This window comes from Triticum dicoccoides, chromosome 2A (genome assembly GCF_002162155.2).
Source record: "Triticum dicoccoides isolate Atlit2015 ecotype Zavitan chromosome 2A, WEW_v2.0, whole genome shotgun sequence".
Taxonomy (NCBI): Eukaryota; Viridiplantae; Streptophyta; class Magnoliopsida; order Poales; family Poaceae; genus Triticum; species Triticum dicoccoides.
This window is the reverse complement of record NC_041382.1, coordinates 41,272,131-41,289,618: the sequence shown is the minus strand read 5'-3', so window position 1 is coordinate 41,289,618 and position 17,488 is coordinate 41,272,131. Positions and strand designations below refer to the sequence as shown.

At 45.5% G+C, this 17,488-nt stretch overlaps 3 protein-coding genes across 5 annotated transcripts; 2 read left to right on the top strand and 1 right to left on the bottom strand.

The window, feature by feature from the left end:
* Window positions 1–7,474: 7,474 nt before the first annotated feature.
* On the bottom strand, window positions 7,475–10,386 carry LOC119357537 (protein FAR1-RELATED SEQUENCE 5-like). The gene is made up of 4 exons (XM_037624451.1): window positions 10,315–10,386; window positions 9,315–9,754; window positions 8,169–9,212; window positions 7,475–8,069 (listed from the first exon to the last, which is right to left on the bottom strand). The coding sequence occupies exons 1-4, from the start codon at window positions 10,384–10,386 to the stop codon at window positions 7,475–7,477; spliced, it is 2,151 nt and encodes a 716-aa protein (XP_037480348.1).
* Window positions 10,387–11,013: 627 nt separating this feature from the next.
* LOC119358829 lies at window positions 11,014–12,312 on the top strand. Of its 2 annotated transcripts, XM_037625234.1 has the most exons (3): window positions 11,014–11,529; window positions 11,628–11,711; window positions 11,997–12,312. In XM_037625234.1, exons 1-3 carry the CDS (start codon window positions 11,149–11,151, stop codon window positions 12,003–12,005), a joined length of 474 nt encoding a protein of 157 aa, XP_037481131.1. In that variant the 5' UTR covers window positions 11,014–11,148; the 3' UTR covers window positions 12,006–12,312. The 2 variants fall into 2 exon arrangements, with proteins under 2 accessions (XP_037481131.1, XP_037481132.1); XM_037625235.1 differs by lacking the exon at window positions 11,628–11,711.
* Window positions 12,313–13,311: 999 nt separating this feature from the next.
* On the top strand, window positions 13,312–14,927 carry LOC119358828. 2 transcript variants are annotated; one of them, XR_005172307.1, is made up of 4 exons: window positions 13,312–13,894; window positions 14,195–14,366; window positions 14,451–14,561; window positions 14,672–14,927. XR_005172307.1 is itself a non-coding variant. In XM_037625232.1 (4 exons), the coding sequence occupies exons 1-4, from the start codon at window positions 13,837–13,839 to the stop codon at window positions 14,744–14,746; spliced, it is 363 nt and encodes a 120-aa protein (XP_037481129.1). In that variant the 5' UTR covers window positions 13,312–13,836; the 3' UTR covers window positions 14,747–14,927. The 2 variants fall into 2 exon arrangements, 1 of the variants encoding a protein (XP_037481129.1); XM_037625232.1 differs by having other exon boundaries at window positions 14,504–14,561.
* Window positions 14,928–17,488: the final 2,561 nt, after the last annotated feature.

The following is a 17,488-nucleotide window of genomic DNA, read 5'->3' as shown; positions in this document are numbered from 1 at the left end:
ATTTATATATATGCATAACGTGTACAATATGTAGTATCGTAAAATACCAACAAATGAAAAATAATTAAATGGAAAACACAAAATTAAATGAAAAAGAAATCATAAACCCAAACCCCCCAACATTTTAATACTGGTTGGTGACACCAACCGGTACTAAAGGGCTCCCTGCCCCCGAAGCTGGCTCGTGCCACGTGGTTGCCCTTTAGCACCGGTTCGTGCTGAATCGGTACTAAAGGGGGGCCTTTAGTGCCTACATTTTAGCGCCGGTTAGCAAACCGGCACTAAAGGGCCTTACGAACCGGTGCTATTGCCCGGTTCTGCACTAGTGCGGCTCCGCGTCTGTCGGGTCGTCTCTTTCATCGGACAGACAAGAGAGTCCCTGCTCCCATGACACGCGCGTTCGTTTTCTGAAACCGACCGATTCCTCCCGACCATTTCCTGAAACAGAGCCGTTGTTTCAGGAAAACGCCCTTGCAGCTGAAGCCGCAGCGTGTGCTCGCGGGATTGGGAGAGGCGACGAGGTCTGGATCTGAGAGGGCGGCGGTGCGGCCGAGGCTAACCTACCGCCGTGACGACGACTTCGTCTTCGGGAGCGGCGGCGGCCGCCAACAACCCAAGCAGGTACGGATCTCCCTCCGGTGATTTCTCCCCACGCGCTTGCCCTGCTCCGCCGCGACTACCTTCCCCATGTGCTCGCCCTGCTCCGCCGCCTCCCGTCCCCGCCCTCCCCGCGGCTCCTCCTCCTCCTGCTCCTCTCCATCCTCCGCCTCCGTCGCCCGCCCCACCTCTTCCTGTCCACCTTCAACACAGTCTTCGTCGCCGGCCCCAGCCCCCTATCGCTCCACCTGCAGCTGCTCCTCTGCCTCCTCTTCGACCTCTCCTCCACCGCCGCCTACTTCCTGTCCGTGCTCAACCTCCTCCGGCTCGTCTCCTCCCGCCTCCCCCTACCGGCGTCGCTCGTCCTCGCCGTGTTTCTGCAACTGGACCGTTGTAGAGTTTCTGAATTTTTGCCACTCATAACATTGCTGAACTTACTTATCTCTTTCATAGGGAAAATTCTATGTAGGCCATAGCAGTTGATTTCGCCCTGTAATCCCTTCATGTGCTATGCGAATTTTTTGTGGTAGTGGATTGCGTGTAGCATCATAGATTACCTGTGCCAGCACATATGATTGTTCATTTCCTGTCCATGCTTCATGTAACCGAATCAAACCTTGGGTTGTGTGGAGTGAACTCTACAGTTTTGTTCACTTCTTCTCCATGTTCTATTTAACTGAAACCTTAGTATTTGGCAGCGGGGAGTGAATGTTATAGTTTTGGTTTCAGAAACAGCTAGTAGGATGCTGTAACTCTGTTTTCTCCTATTTTCGGATCATGTTTGCTTCTTACTCAAACAATCATTATTGTCTGTCTATGTGTCGTTAGCTATCCTGGACCGTGTGGGAGGCCGGGCGCTGTTTTGATTTGTATCATGCCTTATGCTAGGGAGCTATGTTGTTAGATTTATGTTTCAGATTTGACAGAACCACAATTTTTCCACAACATCTATGAAAAATGTTGACAGTTTGTGAGAGCTTGCTGGTGTTGCATTTTTTGGAGTTCATTATAGTTCAAATGAATATGGTGATACTTGTGAGAGGTTGCTGGTGTTTCCTATCCATTTTTGCTTTTATAGCTAAAATGAATGAACATGCCTATTTGTAGTTTGTTTTCCTGGAGCTTATTGTTTTATTTCCTGGAGCTAAAATGGATAGCTCATTTCTTTTTCTTATTCTTTGTAGTTGTGTTTCCTGTAGCTTCATAACATCAAAGCTTGACTTATTTTTGGTTTTGTTTTGCAGCATGCCATCTACCAAACCCAATGGTCAGCAAAGCGGCTGCGCGAGATAAGTAATTCCATCCAAGGGAAGAAGAGAGATGTACTAAGAAAGTATAGCTTTGGGTATTTGTTGCACATATCTCCTGTGCCTCTTCCGCCGGAAGGGCTTCTGGATTTCTTAGTTATGAGTATCGACCCCAAGGAGCGTCTACTCAAGTATATTTGTTTTTGAGCATCTTCGTTTAACCATGTGTTCTTTCTGTTATCAGTCTATTGATACCATTTTTCTCTTTTTTGCAACATCTAGTAATTTCTTTTTTATGTTCTCTATGTAGGATAAATGATCACAAGGAAATACACTTCACAAAGGACATGGTTAAGAAGATTTTCAATGTCCCTTCTGGTAGCAGGCCGCTAGGATTCGGCAAGAGGGGCAAATCAGATTTCCGAAATGTGTATTTGGATGGTGATAGGGCTCCCATAGCCACCACAGCAGCTGTTCTATCAAAAGCGGATGATGACGATGAGGATACCATTAGTAGGTCATGGGTTTTACTCTGCTTATCATTGGTCCTAGCTCTCGGGACAGGAAACATGGTGCGTCTTGAGTATCTCCACACCTTGCGAGACATGAGTGTTGTCCATGAGTTAGAATGAGATGAGCATATTCTGTCCGATGTGATGAAGGAAGTTAAAAAGTACCAGGATAAGAGGTCTGAAGGTAAAGTGAAATTCCTGATTGGTGGCTGTCTACCAATGCTTCCGGTACAGACCATCATTCCCATAACAATTCCATATTCTTTTCCGGGACAGCAAACTTTTGCAGGCGCTCATGCTTCTTTTTTCTTTTTCTTTTGTGTGTTTGCAGGTGATTTACATGGACCACCTCGACATTCCAAGAGGATGCATAGTTGATGATACCATCGACTACTCACTGCCGCGAGCTTGTTTTGTTCATGAAATGGACTTCACCATTGTTGTTGCAGTCGACACACTAGATGATGGATTTGGGAAGCGCCCTGTAAGTATCTTCTTTTTTCAATTTTTGGACACATGACCTTTTGTTTTCTTTGCAAATTTCTGAATCCTTGTTTCACTTTTTTCAAATGCAGTTCAGCTCCAGCACACCGTATGCAACACCCAAGTTTATGTCATATGTAGATCAGCTTGCCCAAAGATCAATACAAGGCAGTGTCACAGAGGATCTGCCCGAAACAAATACCCAAGGCGGAGATGTTGCTTCCGCAACACCCGTTATGGATGTGCCAGAGAGCTCGCACAAAGCCAATCCACAAGGGGGAGATGATGTGGGCTCTCAAGAACCACCTAAGGGTGGTATGGAGGGTCCTGATGGAAGAGAAGAGACTGTGCACGAGCCACCTTTGGATAACATGGGCGGTGGTGATGATGTGTGTGGTTCTTTGGAGGAGTGGCTACACGCATTGCCTACATTCGAGGAGTTAGAGGTGAGACCCATACAACATATCATTGTATCCCGTATCTTGCTTAACTGCCATGTCAAAACTACTTACTAACAACTAATGTTCTTTTTTCCCGCTCTCATCTCTTTTTTGTTTTTATGCATTCGCAGCTGCCCCCACATCTTCGTGACATATACAACAAGCACAAAGAGCTACATGTTACAGAACTTAGTGCCGCGTTGAGCTCATTTGGGAGGGCGTTGCAGGTCATGTATTGCAAACGCATGGGCCTAATGTTGTCTGAGGCAGTCAAAGCTGGATCCAGGACGGATGAGGCCAAAGATGAAGTGGCAGATGTCACTTTCAGTGTATCAGGAGCTCCCACAGCAGGCATGTGCGATGCCACTGAATTGTTTCTGCAGCAGCCTAAGAAACCAGATGGCGTGCATGGGACTACAACAACCGCTACAACCACTGCCACCAAATCTTCTCCACAACAGCCTAAGAAACCAGATGGCGTGCATGGGACTACAGCAACCGCTACAGCCACTTCCACCAAATCTTCTCCGCAGCAGCCTAAGCAACCAGATGGCGTGCATGTGACTACAACAACCGCTACAGCCACTGCCACTGAATTGTTTCCGCAGCAGCCTAAGCAACCAGAAGGCGCACAGAGTGGGGATCCAGTGGTTGAAGTGGATCACATAAACACTGTCCCAGGCAAGAAGAGTGACCACATCAATGGCAGTCTTCATGGCAATGTCAATGTTCATAGCAATGCCAAGGGAGAAGATTCTTGCAGCAAGGTAAACATTGAACAGAAGTCGCCTCGTAGCCCAAGCTACCGATTTGTGAATTTGACAAGGAGGCCAAGGACACTTGAAGATGGGCCTTCATTCGTCTTATTTGAACCTGGAAGCAATGACGATGTACTGTTTCAGGATCCGCCACAAGTTAGTAATTCACCTGCACGATCATCTGGTCTATTTGATGTGGACTCTTTCTTGGAGATTCGAGCGAGAAGTCCTTTGTTTGATAGTTCTCCTGGCAGTTCAACTGGTCCAGTTTATGATGTGACCCCACTCACAACATATCCCCCATTATCGACAAGCCCTGCAGGTTTTTACAAGTCATCCCCGCAACTTTTTGTTACGCAACATATCATAATCTGTTTTTGAAACTTTAGTACATCAATGCTCCAATCTGTTACTCACAAGTTCTTATTGCTTTCTCTTCCTTTTGTGTTGCAGAAGCAGGTGTTGGTGAGACAAGAGAGGAGGAGGAGGTGATTGAAGTCAACAGCAGGCAAAGCCATGATGGGAAGAAGCCTACACTTAAGAGAGCTGCATCGGCCGCACCAAGCGCACGCAAGTTGCAGAAGATGAAGAAGATAAAAATTGATGCAATAGAAGATGCCATATACCAGAGGTACTGCTGTACCAATTATCGTATAAAGGACCCACCTGAAGGCGAGCCTCTGTAAGTGTTTTTTGCACTTTTTATATGTGTGTTGAGAGAAAAAAATCCATCCATTTTTATCGACACCTCCTAACTGAGATATTGTTTCTTTTTGCAACAAACAGCCCTGCATTTATCAGGATAGGTGGTTTCGATATTTCCTTCAAACATTTCAGTAATGGGCTCAAAAAGCGCGCACATTTGAACAATGAGGTGATGTCACTTTACATCGAAAGTTTCAACATTGAGCAGACGTACAACTCAACCAAGCCAAGGAAGTTTGCGTTCTCACCACATGTTGCTGTGAGTTAACTAACATGTTTTTTGTTTGCTTTTTTTGTCACTTGAGTTTTCCACCCGCAACATAGTAGATTTTTACATGATAGTTACTAGCTTTTCACCTTTTTGTTGTGACCATTTTTTGTTTTTCATACAGAACAAGCTTTGTGTTGACCCAAGTTCATTCAAGACAAGTTCCTGCATTAGAGATTTGACCAGGGTCTGCAAGAAGAATGACATCGTGAAATTTGATCAAGTAAAGCTCTCGTTCAACTATCGTATATAGTGCAAAGTTTTCCTTGTAGCGAACAATGTTTCCGTTTTATTTATCTCATTTTTTAATTTTTGCAGCTGTTCTTCACCATAGTCCAGAGAGACCATTGGGCAGTTGTTGTTGTAAATTTCATGAAAAAACAGTTTAATGTCTTTGACTCCAGGAGCTTAGACCCTGACTATGTCAGCATCCTTGAGAAGCCTTGTTGCAATCTGGTATGGTGCGAACACATCTTTTTTTATACGATTTTCCCTTTTTTGTTTTTTCAAATCAATGTTGCGGTACTAATCAATTCGAAATTTCCAGATAACAAACTTCAAAGAACTGGTCACATAATTTAACCCATGGAAGCAAGATTTTGGCACATTTCAGATGTCCAGTCCACCAAGTTACCCGCAGCAGTCAACATCGTACTATTTTTTCTATATTATTCATTTGTGGCTTTTCGCAACTACATCCTGTTTAGGAAGCATTTTCATCTTTTTGTTGTGATCTCATGTTTCCTCTCCCTCCTTTTTCCATGACAGATTTGATTGTGGCATCTTTGCTATTCTATACTTGGAGAATTTAACTGCCAGGGGGATGAAGCCATTCAATACAGTACGACTCGGACTCATTTATTTTTATTTTTCTTCTTTTGCAACCTATGAAACACTAGTAGTAAATAAATTATAGCAGTCAACTACTATCATATATTTCTGAAATTTTATGTTATTACCCACCTTTTTTTCATCCCCTGCTAGTAGTGTCTCACAATGTGTTTTTTCTCTTGTTGTGTATGCTCAGGATTCAAACTCATTGCTCAATGTCCGGAAGTACATTGCGGCGAAGCTTTTCAAGCACCCTCAAAACACCCTCAACTCAGAGGACGAGCTTCAAGCTTTGCTGAAAAACTCATAGATTGATGCCAACCGCAACAAGACATCTCTAGTAGTTTAGACCTTTTTTTTGCAGTGCATGTGTGCCCGACATGTTTGTAACTGAGCTCTCTAGTAGTATACAAAACTGAAGTGTTTCGGAAGTAGAATGTGTCATGTTGGGGCATGCCCCCTTTCTCCCTCATTTATGTATGCTGGAGACATGGTGTTTCACTACTGATCTTGTGTTTTTGCACACATATATATAATGTAGACATGATTCCAATGGCAGATGTTACTTTTTTCCTAGAAGTGTGTTCTTTTTTCTGCACACTGGTGTTGTATTCGAGCCATCTGTTGCATTTAGAAATCTTTTACTAGAAAATGTCGAAATTTGCTATAATGATCGTCATCTCTGTAACATTTTTTGTTACTTACACTAGAAAAATGATGAACTGAAGGCATTTTCTCATCACAACATCATGTCCCTGTAACATAAATACATCTTATAACATCACCAAAATGAAAAGTGCTCATGTTCCTATAACATGAATATATCATTTAACATAACCAAAACGAAAAAGTGCCCTTCCTGTGAAGATCATGTTTTCATGTAACAGGAATACATCATCTTTTTTTCCAACCTGTGAGACCACACAAGCTTTTTTTCCTGCAATATGGATTAATATGGGATGTATATGCATAGAAACAGTGAGGTTGTATGTCCGAAACCCAGGCAACTACATGGAGCAAACATAACACAGGTTGCAAATTGAAATTATAGCTTGTACATCATCATTTTTGCAAAAAAGAAGTTACTAATGTAGCTCAAACACAGGGAGCAAGCACATCTTGCTTAGGAGATGAAACAAAACACCCAAAGCTGGCTGATGGGGTATCTTCTCCCAAATGAAAAACATTTTTTTCTTAGGAGGATCTTCCTCCCTGTTTCTCTCATCTTTTCTTTCTAGAGCTTCAGCTGCGTTGCTTGGGAAATGTTTCGGTCACTTGCCATCACGGCTCTCATGTATTAACAAGCTGGGACTGCATGTCCAACCTCAGAGCAGAACTGGCATTTAGGGGGTGCTGCCGCCGCCTCCGTTGCAGCTTTTAGCGCCCCACATGTCTGAATATTATGTCCTTCTTCATGGCAGTACTTGCAGCGGACAATCCTTTTTCCAGCTCTTGGCTTTACTGTTGCCGTCGGCTTCTTCTCTTGTTGCTTCGCCTTCTTTTTTTTCTCATCGTCTCGCTGCTCTACCAGTGTTTTCTTTCTCTTCTCTCTTTCAGTTGGCCGACCTTTCTTAGGGACACGAGCTAGGTTTTGTAGCATCTCTGAGCTTTGAGCCTGTGGTAGGTTGTCATTCTATGTTCTCGTTGCGGCAGCAGGTGGTGTTGGGGGTTCACTCTGTTGCGTTGCTTGTTGCCCTGACAGCGCTCCTCTGTTTGTCGCTGCTATGGCAGGCTCAAGAATTGTTATTGCTTCATCCAATATCTTGTAGGCATCATCGTTGCAACATGCATTAGAGGCGAGCCATGTCAACCTTCGACACAAGGAGTTGTATTTCAATGTGTTCGTTGAGGGGTGCCCGAAGTCCAACAATCGGCCAGTCCTGCCCATGCTTGTTGTGGCTGCTTCAGACCACCTCTCCAACAAGTATTGTTGCGGAATTTCTTGAACATTCAGATGCACCATTGCCCTTATTATATGTGCACAAATCAGGCCATTCATCTCAAAGTAGTGGCAACTACATTCAAACAACCCTTCATCCATCATAACATGCACAGAATAGAGTTTTTGGTTCTCATAGGAGCTTGCCTTTAGCTCAAACAGCAGGCCTTGCCCTCGATACTCAGCATCTTGGTTGATAATGAAGCCGGTAGATGCGATCACCTGCTTCTGGAACTTGCCAAAGACGCTACGAGTGTAGTAAGCAGCAGCTTGGCGCTCAATGTTGTACCTGCAACATCACAAGAAATAGGTCACAAACCACATCACACAGAAACTTGGCCCAACAACATTTTTTTCTTTTTTTGGTAAAGCGCAAAAGTGTGTGTACCGAGAGTATAGTGGCGGAGTTGTTGTTTCACCAGTGAATCCAGCATTGTCTTCACGATCAAGCATAGTTTCTTGGCACATTTCGTATTGCTGGACAAACCTCCAAACGGAATCAGCCGGACGAATCAGTGTCTTGAAATATGAGTTAATCTCCTCCGACCTGCCCGTTGTGCTTGTGAACGGGAAGAATTTGTTCTTGAAGTACGCTGGAGCCCACATGTGCCTTGTTTGCCACATGTTCTTCAGGTGTTTGTTCTCAGCCACTTCAAAACAATGCAACATGTGTTGCCATGTTTCCTCAAACTCCTCAATGGTTTCTGATTGATTGATACAAGTGTAGAACACATCTGCAAACGCTTCATCTCTTCTCAACAGCCTCCCCCACTTGGTACGTGCATTGCTAAACACATGAAACTTGCAACACCTATGGCAGGTGTTTGGCAACACATCATCAATAGTTGTTGCCATCGCTTTGTCCTGGTCGGTCATGATGTTTGTGGGATGATCGTTATCCATTGCAACCATCCACTGTTGGAAGACCCACTTAAATGTTTCAATACTTTCATCCGGCAACAAGGCACACCCGAGTGCAATGGTCTGGAGATGGTTGTTGACCCCAACTATAGGAGAAAATGGCATATTGTATCTATTGGTGCAGAAGGTTGTATCGAAGAACACACAATCTTTATATTTCGGGTAGAGCGCCCTTGTTCTCCCATCAACCCAAAACAAGGCAGTCACGGAGTTTGTTGCAGGATCCTTTTGTTTCGCATAGAAAAACTCTGGATTCTCAGCTTTCCTCCTCTCAAAGTACTCGACTGTCATATCCATGTCTCGGAATGTTAGCCCTCTCCGGAGCTTTGCACGTTCATTCGAAACATCTCTCTTCACATATGGGAGTATCCTGGTGTCACCTCCATGGACCCTGCCGAGGACACCCATGCAATCTGAATTTGATAGGTTCACATCATGCAACGTCAACAAGAGCTGGTAATCCTCGGCAGGTATACTGCGGTGCGACCGGTAGTACCTAACACACTCCGGCTGTTCCAGCAATGGATGTGTATGCTCCACAACAAAACAAGTCACTGTCCATCTCTCCTCTCTCAGCCCAACAATCATGTGCGCCTTACAATCATGGCGGAGCAGCCTGTTCTTTTGACGTTTTCTTGTCACATCCATTCCTTCACTAGGCTGCCTACTGGAGTTGCTTTTTCCTGTTGCAATGCTCTCTGATGTGCTACGCGTTTCCGTTTTATCGGGCTTTCTGGCATGCACACACCCAAAGAACCTCTTGATCAATATTTGATCCTCTTTCTTCTGGCCTCTCTTCTGGCTGAATTTTGAGGAAGATATATGTGTCCCGAACCCCAACTTGAAGGCATAGTCATTGTAGAATTTCTGAGCATCCTCAAGTGTGTCAAATACCATGTCAACATAGGGTGGCAGTGGCTGTGATGAAACATCTCCATCATCTGAATCATCTTCGATTGCATCTTCAGCAAACAACAACGCATCTGAATCCTCACCACCATAAACAGAAAAATTGCCTTGGACATAGCTCCCTTCCCCTTCAGTCCCATGATCCTGCATCAAAGTTGTTGCACAACAGTCATTTTCATCTCTCCATGGAATCAGCAAAAAAATCATGTTTCAGAAATTCAGGCACCACACAGAAACATGCAACATAATCAAACCGACAGAATTTCTACATGTGCAAGGGGTCCCATGAACATGCAACATCCACATTCAAATCACACAGTTGGAGCAGGGCATTAATAGAAACATGAAAACATACACAATGCAATGAAAGCGGAAGCATTAACAAGTTTCATAAAATTAAGAGCAAGTGGCAACTAAACAATGAAACCAGAGGCATCGGCCAATGCAACTAAATTTTTCTGAGTCTCATGTGTGCATAGATACAAACAGGTAGGACATGTTGAATAGAGTTAATGTTTCAAGAAATATGGAGGCTTATGTGCAACTAAAATTTGGGAGGCTCATTCCTCTGTTTTTTCACACAGGTGTTCATGTTTTTTCAGAGTGGAACAGAGCTAGTGTTTCAGAAACAGGATCTCACCGAAGATTGTTGATGGGATCTGCTCGATCGAGCTTCAGGAAACACTACCGGGGGATTTGCGAACCAAGTCGAAGATCCAGCCCGCGGCGGAAGCCCTCCGGCGGCGCTTGGAGCTGACAAAGATGGCCGCGTCCATTCTGCAAGCGGTCCTCGGTAAGCTAGATTTGGGTCCGATCCCACCATCTGGCGCGCGATGTGGTGCGCCATGGAGGTCCCCCATGCCGGCGGCGCCTAATTTTGCGGTGGTTTGGGGGCGGCGCCGCGTTGGGCGCAGGACGGTCGGGGCCGGGACAGAGCCTTTGTTTCTGCAACTGGACCGTTGTTTCGGGAATTAATGAGTGGAGGGGAGGCGACCGAGCCGCGTGCCAGGAGATCGATCGGACGGTTGCGCGCGCCTACATCGAACGGCCATCCAGGTGGCGGACATATCGCACGGATCGGCCGGTGGACACCATCTCCTTCGGTGACTACTCCGCCCAATCGAGAAGCATTAACGTGTGCAGAAGGAGTGCCCGCTCACGCTATCCACGTAGGATCAACTACGAGACAAAAATTCCCTAAAAAAAACTACGAGACAAAAAAAATGCGGCATGGGCGATCTGTCGGTGTGTCCAAGTGGGCAGAGGTGTACTGTGCGTCTTAGCCAATGGAACGAGGGGATGTCTCGGAACAGGGTGCGAGACAAAACTGTCGTACGTGGGTGGGAAGAGAGATAGAGCAGATCTTTTCGTCCCACGCAGCTCCTCTCTCTCGTCTCATTTTTCCCACCCGGACCGGCGGCTAGGGTTCCGCCTGTGCCGCCATCCCTGCTCCTCCAGTCCCGTCCACTGGAGAAGGTGCCCTCCTGAGACCTGCTTCTCGCCCTTCGCATCAAGGTGTGGGTGCCAGAGGAGCAGTGATGGCCGACGGCCTCGTGGCAGCGACGACCAGCAGTGAGCTGCGGCGGCTCGCAGTGGAGGAGCAGCAGCGACGCCCGGCAGAGAGCTGCGGCGGCTCGCAGTGGAGGAGCAGCAGCGGTCGACGGCGGCCTGGACATGGCGGCCGTCACGGGCAGAGCAGGGCGAAGAGGGCGCGGTGGCGGGGCATGATCTGGAGAACCGGTGGGCGGTGGTTTAAAATCTGGGCGGGCGCGACCAGCGCGAGTTGGAGACGAGGTGACGGCGTTGACCAGGACACCGTCGCAGATCTCCATCTTGCCGTCGGGAGAGGAGCTCGTCCAGGATCCCCTCTTCTCCATAGATCCGCGACGGAGGTGCTGGACGACATGAAGATCGTCAAGGTGCGCCCCCATGCCCCCTCCCCATGTCTGGGTATGCTAGGTAGTGCAATTCTTGTTTCCTGTCATGGTTCTCTGTAGTTTTAAACGCCTCTGAATAGGTCGCACTCCAGATCCCGTGTTTGCGGCATGGCACCACTTTGACACAGAGTGAGCTTTCTTCTTCACTAACCAACACATTACAGGTAACTCTGTTTCCAATCTAGAGATGATACATACAGATGTAGCAAAATCAAAAGTTGTTTCTGTATTCAGAATAAATTAGAGTAACAAGCATTAGAATTCAGGTACAACCACTCTTTGCTTGTCTGCTACCCGTGATAAAATTAATGCACATTACATCTAAGTTGGTTCCAGTGTCATATTCTACCAACAGCCCACTCAAATTGTTCCACAACTCTCTATTTTTAGCTATGATTGTGTTGTGACTGTACTTAGTTCTCATCACGTTTCGTTCGATGGAAATTCAGGGAGGGTGATGTGCTTGAAGATGACCTCATTGGGAGTCTGAAAGTGTGTCTCCCTTGGCATAAGCACCATGGGAAGCAGAGACAACCGCCTCCGTCCTGCTCCAACATCGCCGTCCGTCGACACAACGAACAAGAAACGCATCAACAAGAGAAGCACGGCACATGTACATGTACACATGCACTTCTTTCTTCCTGATTTTTTCTTCCTCTTTCTTCCAGTGCCTTGCTGTTAGAGCTTTTCTTCTTGGACCATCAACGGATAGTTGTATGCAGGCACTCTCATTTGTCCCACCCTTCCGATCCTTTCTGTGATTGCTAAATATTATTTAAGACAATTCCTCTTGATAGCATGTTTTGCCATGATTGTTGTTGTTTATTTAACCAAAAAATAGATTCTTCTGAAGTTCAATGTTCCAATGGAGTATGTATTTATGTGCTTGCCTAATTATATCATGCCAATTGCTTGAGCAGCTGGCACTGGTAATTATTTTCCTAAGAGTGATATTGAGTTTCAGTAACGTAGACCCATCTGTTAATTTCAGTCTTTGGTGCTTTTGCAGATATTTAATGTTGTTGCAATTGGTAATATAATGGGATGCAACACTTATTTTACCAGTTCTAAAGCATGACTAAGTATGGAAAGACCAGAGGCAAGTGTTATTTTCTCTTGTAAACTTCTTTTGCTTGTCTATCTCCCTACTGGTATGCAGGTCTTTAATTGATAGTTTATTATATATAGTTTGCTTTATATAGAGTTTATTATATAAAGTGATCTCAAGGCATTGGGCATCCTAATGGTAAGTGCATTACACATCATGCCAGATCATGAATTTTGCAAGAATAGGCATTTCTTGGCTCCTCACATCCTTCATCCAAGATTAATCTCAGTATGGTCTGGCTATACTTTACATAAACTGTATACTCAACTGTTAAACAAGTACACAGAATGGCAGAAGTACTTAGAATGCATCATTTTGCTCATGAACTGGACTGAACTTGCTTTACAGAAGTACTGCATGCACTTCTATTTTTTATCCGACGATATGGCACATAAGTTAATGCCAAATCCAGTGTAAAGTAATTCTTTTGTAAGTCGGCATCCTTATTTTTGCATATGTATATTTTGATTCGAGGCGCAAAGGTCAAGCTTACGGTGCATGTTCTTTTAGGGTCCTAGGAAGAAGAGTACCTTTTCCTTGGAATCGAGAGCGTAGGGCAATGGCCATGGGGTACCATGTTGAAAAGTAGGGAGATGTGGTAGTTTGTTTTGCTCATCTGAAGTTCGGCATGTTTTATTGACATCTTGTAAGGCTACAGGTAAAACAATGTGGAGTCTCTTTTATTGGCATGTTTCTGTCTTGGTAAGCATGCATCAAACAGGCTTAGGTTGGTTAGAACAAGGTGTAGCGGTCAAGAGATGATGCTGTAAGATTATTAGACTGCTGTTATTTCTGGTCTGCATGCATTTCTGGCCGGACCAGCTGGTTAACTGATGCGGCACTGTGTCAGTGAAACTGGGGCAATATTCTCATTGCTGTATACTATTGTTACACATACGATTTCATAGTTTGGCAAGTATCACCAAATTTGTGGTTAAGTCATTTCTGAATAATGTTTAGTTTCCCGCTTGGCATGCTTCTTTACATCAATCGATCAGATTCACCGCCGTTGGCCAGAGTTGCGCCTAATTCATACTGATGTTAAGGATGAACTCTCTGTTTTCTAATAGGTCAGACTGGATTCTGTGTTCTGTCCATGCCCTGTTCACTGGCATTGCCTCTTGATTCCCCTCTTAAGTAGAAGATCCACACTAAGCATAGCAAGTCCACTAGAGGAGCAAATGTTGTTTATCACCGCATCTCTTCTCATGTTGACAAGCAAGCCAGATATATATGAAGGTACACCTTTGTGCTTGGTGGTAAACCTGTTTCTTTTTCAGTTATGTTCAGCATTTCCTTGATCATTTTGTATTATTATTTTAGCATTTTGCTCTGCATTAAGATTTATGCACGGTCTGGTACTTAGAAGAATATACTGTTGGTTTGTTGATGATTTTCTCCTTGTTTGATTTTGACATTAATTTAACAATGAGTACTTAAATTCTGAATTCTGGAGTGCATGGCAGCTATATAGATCCATTATAATTTGGTTTGAGCTATGCGGCAGAAATAAGCTTCATGCTTCTCTCAACATACTAGGCACCATACAAGGCGGCGACGGCGTACCCGCTCAATACCTGCAGCCCCTGGTACGGACAGGAAAATATGCTGAGCTTCTCGGCCTCGACGACGTCGTCGTGCCTCTCTCTAAAATGGCAGATCTGTTTGTTTCTCTGGTGGGACTGCAGTTCTTCCGAAGCTTTGCTTTTCGGTATGACATGTTTAGTACTTTAGTTATGCTTCTCGGACAGCATTTGAATGGTTCTCAGACTACTTTCTCTTGTGATCGCTTTAGCGATGAGGAGATTCGAGTGCATCTTAATTATTGACACCTCATTCTATGACAAGCTCGGCAAGAAAGGCGGCAGCTGACGGGACGATGTACCGAGGCCTGCGGCGGACTCAGGTGTGTATGCTCGTTGGTGGTTTCAGTTTCGTAATTCCCATTACACCTAGCCTCTGTTCGCTCAATCTTTGAGAGTTTTTGTCTGTCATTGCATTGTTGAGTACGTGCAGCAGGATGGAAAGCAGCGAGCAACGATGCATACTTCACGGAAGCCTACTGTTTCTCCTCGCCAAGACCTAAGATAGCATGAGGTCCGCGCAGATAGAGGCACTCATGCAGGAAAGAGACGAGGGAGCAGCTGGTGGTCCGGACGACGAAGATCAGCTGAACGTTGGCTCCCATGAAGTTGATTGATTGTGCCTCCGCTTTTGTGCCGCTTGCGTTGCTTTTGAACCACTGTCATTTGTGTCATTGGTGATGTAAACTATATAAGGACATATCAATAATATCTATGACTCCTAAGGCTATTCTCTTATCTCCTATTTCCATTGTTGTGTACTTGTTACTTTTCGAGTCAGAACCATGCAATAACGTGGAAGGGGCGTGCTCAACCTGGCAGCACCCAGCTTTCTCTCAGGCGGCGCGCCATGGGCGCGCCCCAACCACTAGTAATCCTACATCTACGTAACCCGCTACGAAGACCGACTACACCTTCCACCTGGAGCCTGTGGAACAGCGAAGCAGGAACGGGGAGTTTCTCGACGACATCAATGCGGCGCTCCTCTGCCGCCGCCGCTGCTCTGGCGACCGCGACGTCGCGCCGCGCGTCTTCCGCGTCCACTTCGGCTGCTACAACTACTGGGACGAGCCCATGGTGAGCCAATGGTTGTCCCACCTGCTTCGCCGGAGCGGGCCGGAGCTCCACCTCGACCTTCGTTTCCAGCTCACCGTCATGGGCGAGCACCACGTTGGCGAGCCGGAACAGCAGGGCGGCGGCGCCGGCGCCGGCAGCGAGGTGGACGACCGCTGCCCCGTGCGCTACAGCTGCCACGAAGCGTACGCTGATCCGTTCACGCTACCAGCACGTCTCTTCTCCTGCGCATCCCTACGGACTCTCTGCCTCGGCAGCTGCGATCTGGATCCACCAGAGATCATACGCCTGCCTCTCCTCGAGACGTTGGTCCTCAGCAGAATCACCGAATGTGGCCGTGGGTACGGAATCCAGCGGCTCATCTCCTGCTGCCCGGGCCTCGTAGACCTGACGCTGGAGATGTGCAGGACTTCCACGATCACCGTCCTCGACAAGTGCCTCCGTAGGCTCGCTCTACGGTGCTGCCATTACTTGCTCAGCATGACCATCGACGCGTCAGGGCTAAGGGAGTTCAAGTATAGGGGTGTCGTGCCCGCGGAGTCGCTGGTGACCCTCCATGGTGTGCACAAGATCTCTTCGTGCCACATCGGCTTCTGCGGCAAGAAGGTTCAAGATTTGCCCCGGTTCAGAATGTTCCTCGAACAGTTCACCGGCACAAGGCATTTACATATGGTGTCTATGCATCTCGGTTCAGACATAGAGGGTGAATCCTTAACGGGATTCCCCTCGTTTCCGAGCCTCAGGAAGCTTCAGCTGACAGGATACCTTCATCAAGGCAGCATCGAGGCGGTGACTAAGATACTCGAGCAGGCTCCTAGCATTGAAATTTTGTCGCTGTTCATGAAGCCAAGTAAGGGCGATGTCTGGGTGCACCCAGGCAAGCTCAGCGATGAACTCGTAGTACCGGATGTGTCGATCCCGTGCTTGCGGAAGCGGGTAAGGGAGATTAACCTTGTGCACTACCAGGGCCACGAGGCACAGAGGTGTATCACCAAGCAGCTGCTCTGCAATGCACTGGTTCTTGAACGAATGTGTGTTGTCTTTCCGAGGGGGCCGCGAGAGTTGCAGAGGAGACTGAAGAAAGAAATCGGAGAATTGGTGGTGCATAGGTTAGCAGAGACGATTTTCTTGTAAGGTAGCGTCCCATGAATAATTCTGATGCTGTTTTAGTTCTACCAAAATTATTCTCTCATATTTGTTTGTTCTAGTAAGATGAATTGCTATATTAATAATACCCATCACGTTGAAATTTTCTCCTTTCCACGTTCGGTGTAGTCTTTTGGCTTGTTTGGTACTATATGGTTTTAATCTTTTAACACAGACCTGCTTGTTGAAAACAGATATATGCTTCTTCGACGGCACCTGAAAGAGTTTGATGTAGCTTGTCACAGAATAATACGGGAAGCGCTGAAACATGAGTGGCATATCGTTCTTCGTCTCTTGACTTATCAACAATCTCAAGCTCCAACTTAACTTCGTCAATTGACTTAATAATGAAAAGAAGAAGACAAAAGCCTGACTCGTGTAAAGGCCCAGTCCGGCTGTTAAGAAAAAGGTAAAGCTCCCGCGCATACCAACACACCATCTCCCTGCGTGACATTTTGCTAAAAAAAAGAACCAAACATGACATTTTAGCACAAATCTTGACGTGATAACCAAACAAAAAAAAGTATTTGGTGCATTTCATAAAAAATGAAAACACAATAACAAGAAAATAAATTAAATCTGTTGTTTAATAAAAAAAATAGCAAGAACCATACCGTTAGCAATAAAAAGGTTTAAAGGTAATAAAACAATAATAAAAATAATTTAAGAAAAAAAATGAAAACACAAATTAAAAAAATTAACATTGAAAAAAACACGAATGATAACATTTAATAAGTACTCGCTCTTAAAGAAATATAAGAGCGTTTAGATCACTACTTTAGTGATCGAAACGCTCTTATATTTCTTTACGAAGGGAGTACTTGTACTAGTAGAAAATAAAGAGCGAAGCAATCTATGATTGGATGGCTAGAAGGATAGTGATAGTCTCAGGCCATCAGGGTTCAAGTCCGATATTTGACATTGATGTTAGCATTATTCTTGGATTTATTACACGCTTCCAGCGATATTCGTTCAGCGGGACAAGATGCTCCCGTTGACTATGAGACGCCTGTGAGGACTTCGTAAAATC

Coding starts and splice junctions, on each gene's coding strand:
- LOC119357537 (XM_037624451.1), bottom strand. CDS start 10,386: ATGGACGCGGCCATCTTTGTCAGCTCCAAGCGCCGCCGGAGGGCTTCC. Junction 9,213..9,314: donor AAACGTCAAAAGAACAGGCT/GCTCCGCCATGA, acceptor ATTGCTGGAACA/GCCGGAGTGTGTTAGGTACT. Junction 8,070..8,168: donor ACTCCGCCACTATACTCTCG/GTACACACACTT, acceptor GTGATGTTGCAG/GTACAACATTGAGCGCCAAG.
- LOC119358828 (XM_037625232.1), top strand. CDS start 13,837: ATGTTGTTTATCACCGCATCTCTTCTCATGTTGACAAGCAAGCCAGAT. Junction 13,895..14,194: donor CAAGCCAGATATATATGAAG/GTACACCTTTGT, acceptor TCAACATACTAG/GCACCATACAAGGCGGCGAC. Junction 14,367..14,503: donor TTCCGAAGCTTTGCTTTTCG/GTATGACATGTT, acceptor TTCTATGACAAG/CTCGGCAAGAAAGGCGGCAG.
- LOC119358829 (XM_037625234.1), top strand. CDS start 11,149: ATGGCCGACGGCCTCGTGGCAGCGACGACCAGCAGTGAGCTGCGGCGG. Junction 11,530..11,627: donor ACGACATGAAGATCGTCAAG/GTGCGCCCCCAT, acceptor GCCTCTGAATAG/GTCGCACTCCAGATCCCGTG.